The following is a 7,288-nucleotide window of genomic DNA, read 5'->3' as shown; positions in this document are numbered from 1 at the left end:
TGCAACGACCACATGAATTTTAGGCATCTTTCTAAGCACAAAAGCCTGACATTTGCTCCTCCGTGTGCAAGACTGGGAAAAGCTCGGCAGTTTACCTCCTGTGTTCACTGGACACTTTAGCGGCCCCTGCTTGCCCATCTGTGGCACGTCCCTGCATGGGTTCACCTGGATTCTCTACTTTTTATTCGCCCAGCTTTTACAAAACTATTTTCGTGTACCCTAAAGAAAAATTTGCCCAACTGTCAATCCACGAGAGTCGCATTTTCTTTTCTTACGAGGCCACCTTAAACAGAAGCTAACTAGTACCTGGGAGTCTATACCTAGAGGTTGTGAAAGGTCAGGTGGTGGAGACAAAGCCGGTTGCGTTTATGCAACGGAAAAGGACCTCCTTGGCTGTCAAAGCATGAGCCAGCCTAATCGGGACATTTAGAAGAGCCCCGCCCCCCCCACCCCCCTTTCCCCAAGTAGGTCACGGTGGATGTTTCTTTACACAGAGCTCCGTAGTAAATCCTGGCAGGGCCTTTGCGAACCTGCGCTTCTGAACTGCTCTTGCAGAAGACTGACAGCGTTCTGGGCTGGGAGTCAAGTGACCCACTGGGTTCCAGTCCAGCCTGTCTGGGCCTCAGTTTCCTCGGCGGCTCAACGACAGGGTTGGACACTGATCCTGAGGTCTCTTCCAGCTCTCACACGCCACAGTCAGACGTTTCTGAGTGGCACTGCCGGCTCCGCCCTCGGGAAAGAGCCCGAGACGAAGGAGACTCCTCGGTCAGCACCAAGGACAAGGGTCCGGGGCCTGCGGAGCCCACGCCAGGGCCTTTCCCAGCAAGCCCCGCGGATGAGCGGGTGTCAGGGCTCCGGGGCTCGGCGGCGGCGCCGAGAGGGCTGTGTGCGTCGGGGGCGTGCTGTGGGAGGGGGGAAGAGTAGCCCTGGGGAATGAGGTAAGGCCGGGCCCCGCAGCGGTCCCACCGATTCTGCGCCAAGAGGCCGCGGGCGGCTGCTGCGAACCGGGGCCGCCCCGCCCTCCGCTCGGCCGCTTGGCACTTGGGGGCCCCGTAAAGTCCTCCCCGCGCCGGCGTTGACCCCTCCACCACCTCTGCTTCCCGAGCACCGCCTAGCTCCCCGCCCGGCCCGCGCCGTCGCTGCAGTCCCTCGGGGTCCTTTTGGATACACCCTCGACTCTGTCCGCACCCCTCACGCCTGTGGGCCCGGGGTCGACCTTTGCGCTCCTCGCGTCCCAACTCTCCGCTGGGGAAGGGTCCCCACGCCCCTTTCCTCCAGTGCTGGCGCCCGCCCGGAGCCCCGCCCCCATTTGCCCCGCCCCTCAGGCCCCGCCCTCCGTTGCCCCGGGAACCGCGGATCCCAGTAGCTGCAGGAGGCGCCCGGCCCAGCCAAGCAGCCCTCGCCGCCACCGCCGCCGCTCCCGCCGCCACCGCCGCCGCGCCCCAGCTCCGGCTTCCGCTCCCGCGCCCACTCGGTCGGCCATGCCGCCCCGCCGCGCCCCGGCGCCCGGTGCGCAGCTGTTGCCCACGTCGGCCCTGCTGCTCCTGCTGCTCGGCGCGGAGCCCCGCAGCGGCTGCCTGGCCAGCCCGGTGCCCGCCGCGCCCCTGCCCGCGCCCGGGCCGTGCGCCGCCCAGCCCTGTCGGAACGGGGGCGTGTGCACCCCGCACCCGGCGCCTGGCCCGCAGTCCCCAGCCCCTGCCGGCGAGCCCGGCTACAGCTGCACCTGTCCCGCCGGGGTCTCTGGCGCCAACTGCCAGGTGAGTGGACCGGGCGGGCGTGGGGCGGGGCGCAGGCCGGGGACCAGCAGCTTCTCTCTGCCCGACGCTGCGCGCTGCCCGGCGCGGGGATCCAGCATGCTTGACACCGGCTTCTCCTCCTCCGGGGAGGGGATGAATCTGGCCTCCTGGCGCGCGTGGTTACGAACCCCTGGCCGACCTTCCAAGTGCCTCTTCCCTGCCCACCCCAGTTCTCCTGCCTTGCCAGCCTGGGGCTCTGGTCGCGCGTCCTTCCAGCCCCGGTACTCCTGGCGCGACCACTGGCCACCAAGTAACGCGCCCCTCCTTGCCCGGGCCAAGCCATGCTCGGTTAGAGGGGGATCTGGGTGCTCGTCCGGGCAGCTCGGGAGAGCCAGCTCCGAGCGTACCCGGCGACGTGTTCAATGTCCAAGTGGCCCCTGCTCCCAGTCCCGCTCGCCCCTGGGTGTGTCAAGGGTGCGCGGTGTGGGAGTCGGGTGATGGCGGGCTCAGCGCCAGGTGGTCGGACACTTTCTTTCCTTTCCTCCAGCCTTGAGGGCTCTGATCAGGCAGCTGGAGGCCGAAAGGGCAGCTGCCTTTCCGCGGCCTGCGACCAGCCGTTTCTGGGCTTGGGTGGGGGGAGTGTTGCAACAGTCGGAGGCGTTCGAGGGGACATTGTGCGTGGGGCTCGGTGTGTCGCGCTCCGGGCTGGCCGCTCCTCGAGGCGCACGCTTGGGTCAGGCTTGCAGGGCGTGAGCAGGGCACTGGGAAGCTTCGAGGAAGCGTGGGGCGGCGTGAGGGATGGGAGATGGCCCAGCGGCCGCCCGTGGATTTGGGATTTACAAGAGAATTTGGCAGAACATAATAAATGAGGCTGGATTACAAGTATGCTAAAGCTCAGTGAGACCTATTAACCTAATAACATCAACATTTTCAGATAGGCGAGTAGGTAGCAGTGTGTGTGCTGGTAGAAAATCCCCAAGTCTCTATTCCAGGGCAGGGGCAAATAATGAACTTCTCTGTAATTATTCAGTTAAATCAGGTGAATGTGGAACATATCTGGCATCAGATGTTTTCTTTCATGCCTTTGGAGTGGAGGAGTTTGTTTCATAAACATTTTATAAAATGCTCCAAGAGTTACTTGGAGAATGCCCAAACGGTCTTTCTGTGGGAGAAGAAAGGCCACACATGAGATGAGATAAGCTTTAATATTTTCTTAATAGAGCTATTTGGGATTGAGAAACTTGACCTTGACAGCCTGAATGTTTGCTATTTCCTAGAATTTTTTTTTTTTCTTTAGGGGCAAATTACCCGCCTGAATCTGTCGTTTCAATGTTGTGCCCTTCTTTGTTAACTGGTTCCAATAAGCTTTAATTTCCTCAAAGGGGATGATGATGATGATGTGATTGTGTGTGATATGATCATTACAGGTGAATTTGGGGCGTGATGACTCTTTGGGGAATTTGCTGTGGGAGCCTTTCTAACCATTAGGAAAAAATCTTGCTAACTAATTTCCCTTGTTGATTGATGATTTATATGACTTTTCCTGAAGAAATGAGTTGCCTGAATGCTTCTATCGAACTGTTGTTATATTTACATGTCTGAATTCCATCCTTGAAAGAAATAGTTGATTCAGACTCAGTATAGTGGGGATGGACAGGAGAAGGCAGGTTAGTGTGTACTTCAGTTTAAGTAAAGGGAAAGAAAGGCTGGACATTGGGAATTTAACCCCACTCTGAGATTGTGTGTGTGTGTGTGTGTGTGTGTGTGTGTGATTCAAAAATTATAAGGAATCCTCAAAAAAGGGAGAGAACTCTGTAGTGTTTCCTAGATGACTAATAGAGAAACATAATTTTTTTTTTGTCCTAAGTAGTGACTTGATGTGTCATGTAATTCATCCAGAAAAGACTCACAAACCGATACCTAAATATTGTAGCACCAACTGGTTCAAAACAGATTTGGGTTTCTTGTATAGCTCCCATTCCAGCAGTGTTAGCTGTGGAGTGCTGCCTTCCTGAGGAGAAGCAATGCCCGTGTTCTGAGCTCCTCATTGGAAAGGGAGCTGAAATAAATCTAATTCTAACAGGAAAGCTTAGCAAATTTGGAACCTGATGCAGCGTGGTTACCCAGAAGAGCTTAACTGAGATGAGTCAGAGACTTATAACCCCTAAAAAATGGAATCCTGATAATTTCAATTTAATCTTTCATGATCTTGGAGTAGGACTCTCATTTTCTGTGGGGGGAAAAAGAAGGCAATCTCAGTAGAGAAGATAAACAGAGGGGGGAAAAACCCTTACACACACTCAATTACAGATAAGGGGAATGGATGTTAGCCATTGCAGACTGGCGCTTACTGAAATACAACCTAATGCTCACTGGCTACATTGGAAATGGAATTTCACCTGTGTGTGAAGAGAAGCCTTAAGTGCCACCCCTCCCCCCATCGCAAAGACAGTAATGTTAGCAATGGAAACAATGGAACCTAACTCGGAAGTTTTATTTTTTTTTTCTCCTCTTTCCTTTCCTTTTTTTTTTTTTTTAAATTTCTTTTCAGCGTAACAGTATTCATTGTGTTTGCACCACACCCAGTGCTCCATGCAATACGTGCCCTCTCCAATACCCACCACCTGTCTCCGCCAACCTCCCACCCCCTGCCCCTTCAAAACCCTCAGGTTGTTTCCGAGTCCATAGTTTCTCATGGTTCACCTCCCCTTCCAATTTCCCTCAACTCCCTTTTCCTCTCCATCCTCTTTCCTTTTCTTTCTCTCTTTTCTTTTTTTCGAGAAAATTAAGAAACTCATACGCCACACGTTAGGGTTAAAATGGATTAAGGCTGTTTGCAGCTTCTCTGTGCTCGGCTGACTGACTTGGGGCCAGCCGGTGGATCCAGGCGGCGCTCTGGTGGCACACGGTGACAGGAACTCACTGGCTTTGGGAGATGTGTGGTGTGAAGGCAGGATGTGCGGATTTGAAATTGAGCTGCCACAGTTAAACCTACTGGGACAGGTGATCTAAACTGACCGAGCCTCAGTTTCCTCATCTTTGAGAACCAGATCTACCTCACAGGGTTTGTAAGAAAGGGTTTGATTTGGGTTTTTGATATGTGACCGTTGACAGCTTTTAAGGCTCACCTCTCGGTCTTGCTCCACATCCCCGGCAAGCTGATCTCAGAGCCTGGGTGTTGGGGTGGGGTTCCAACCACGTAAGCCCCGCCCATGCGCTCCTGGCCCCACCCCCATCTGCAGCTTCCCCGTCCACGCCCCCAGGCCGGTTCCTTTCCCTTCCCTCTTAAGCCACCAGGGATCTATTTGGGAGCTGCCTGATCTCCCCAGAGAACCCCATTATGTGAGCAAGAAACCTGTTCATACCCTGCCGGTGTGTGTGTGTGTGTGTGTCTGATTTTCAGTCTTGACATTCCAACCAAATTTTGAGTGGCTGCCCATCCTGTCTGTGGGATATTCACAACAGGATTTTTGGGAAGATTACATTCATTAAGTGTTGTAAATCACTGAGCACCCGTAGTTCCTCCATAAATGCTACCTCTTTTCTTTCTTTTTTAACTTTCGTACACATTTCATGTGCTCATTACCTAACTGTATGAGGTGGCTAGAGCAAGTGTAATCTGTCAAATGTAGAAATGAAGCTTATTCGACTGAATGACCAGTCTAAGATTAAACATTTTGATTGCCCTGAAAATCATACAACACTGAAAATACATATTTTCTAAGTCCTTTTTCACACTTAAACATGGTAAGTCACGAGGATTCAATGGATTCTGAAATGTATATGGGAACCACCCCACAGAGAAATGATGATGGTGATGGTGGTGTTGGTGATGATGGTGGTGGTGATGATGATGATGGTGGTGGTGATGATGATGGCTGCTAACTCTTTTCTCAAGCACTTGTCATGCACCAGCACTGTTTAGGGGGCTTTACCAAAATAATTCACCAGTGTTCACAGTCTCTGATAAGCTGGGTATCGTAGCACCAACTGGTAGCCACTGTCCTTGTTATATAGATGACGTGTAGAAAAGTTGAATGACTGCCCCAAGGTCACACAGCTAGTCAGTGGTAGAGTTGGCATTTGACCAAGTAGCTGTTCTTTTTGGTTTTGTTTTTTAAGATTTTATTTATTTGAGAGAGCGTGAAGGAGAGCACAGGCAGGGTGAGGCACAGAGGGAGAGGCAGACTCCCTGCTGAGCAGCAAGCCCGATGCAGGGCTCAGTCCTGGAATTCCAGGATCATGACCTGAGCCAAAGGCAGACACTCAACTGACTGAGCCACCGAGGCACCCCCAAGTAGCTGGTCTGATGCAGAGCTGTAGAGTTTAAAGTCCAGCCCTGGCCCTTTGTTTGCTGTGTGACCTTAAGCAAGGGCTATAACCTCTTTGACTGTCATCAGTAAAAAGGAGAGCAAAGGATTTCTGAGTCTGGTTTTGCTCTGAAACACAGAGATTGAACCCCTCGGCTCACCTGGGGCAAAGGGCCACAGGAATGACAAAGACACAGCAAATTTTCCCTGTGCCACCCCCAAGCAGGGCTTTCACCTCAGGGTTAGAATTCTGGGTCCCAGCTGAAGCTCTTGTTCCCATGATGACAAGCAAATGGACACTAAATAAAAGATATACAAATATTTCTGGTGGGTTTGAAATAAACTCCCAACTTCAGAAAGATCGAGGCTGCCCTCCTCACCTTTTGGGTTCATTTGGGAAAGCAGGCAGGCACCAGAGGCAGCTGCTGCTGGGCCCACTTTTTCTTTTCCTCCCTTCTCTTGGGCCAAAGTAGCAATTATTTAAATTATTTTAATTTGTGTGATTTTACTTGTAAAACTTTCTTGTGGTAATGAAATAATCCCTTGCCAAATATTCAAGCCGTCAGACACCTGCTTGTTTTTTTATCTCCTGTTCCTAGGACTCTTATCCTTTGGGATTATAATGAAAATGTGTCAGTTTCTGCACTTGGAGCAAAAAGAGGCTGCTTGCGTAGCTGCTTTTTATGCAAGTTAATTTTACCCACTAAGCTGATTCTATAATCCTCTCCTCTGATTAAACATGCTAACTTGAAACAATGGTTTTGCTTCTGATGAATCCATTAAAAAAAAAAAAAGATTCTATTTATTTATTTATTTATTTAGAGAGCGGTGGGGAGGAGCAGAGGGAGAGCGGGAGAGAATCTCAAGCAGACTCTGTGCTGAGCACTGGTGCCCAGGGCAGGGCTCCGATCTCATGACTCTGAGATCACAACCTGAGCTGAAATCAAGTCGGTTGCTTAATGGACTGCAGCCCCCAGGTGCCCCTGATGAATACAATTTTTTTAAAAAAATATTTTATTTATTTATTTGACAGACAGAGATCACAAGTAGGCAGAGAGGCAGGCAGAGAGAGGAGGAAGCTGGCTCCCTGCGGAGCAGAGTCCGATGTGGGGCTCGATCCCAGGACCCTGAGATCATGACCTGAGCCGAAGGCCGAGGCTTTAACCCACTGAGCCACTCAGGCACCCCTGATGAATCCATTTTTGATGGAAGGTAGCTAACAAGCAACAAAAAAAGAATTCT

At 52.0% G+C, this 7,288-nt stretch overlaps 1 protein-coding gene across 1 annotated transcript in view; it reads left to right on the top strand.

Annotated features, from left to right (window-relative positions):
* Positions 1-864: 864 nt before the first annotated feature.
* Positions 865-7,288, top strand: part of DNER (delta/notch like EGF repeat containing) — a 327,654-nt gene continuing 321,230 nt past the window's right edge. The window contains 1 exon segment of the mRNA XM_047722680.1: positions 865-1,757. Coding sequence (XP_047578636.1) covers positions 1,482-1,757 — 276 coding nt within the window. The 5' untranslated portion in view covers positions 865-1,481.

The sequence above is a fragment of the Lutra lutra genome, chromosome 3 (genome assembly GCF_902655055.1).
Source record: "Lutra lutra chromosome 3, mLutLut1.2, whole genome shotgun sequence".
Taxonomy (NCBI): Eukaryota; Metazoa; Chordata; class Mammalia; order Carnivora; family Mustelidae; genus Lutra; species Lutra lutra.
The sequence above is the reverse complement of the archived record's forward strand: the minus strand, read 5'-3'. Positions and strand labels throughout refer to the sequence as shown.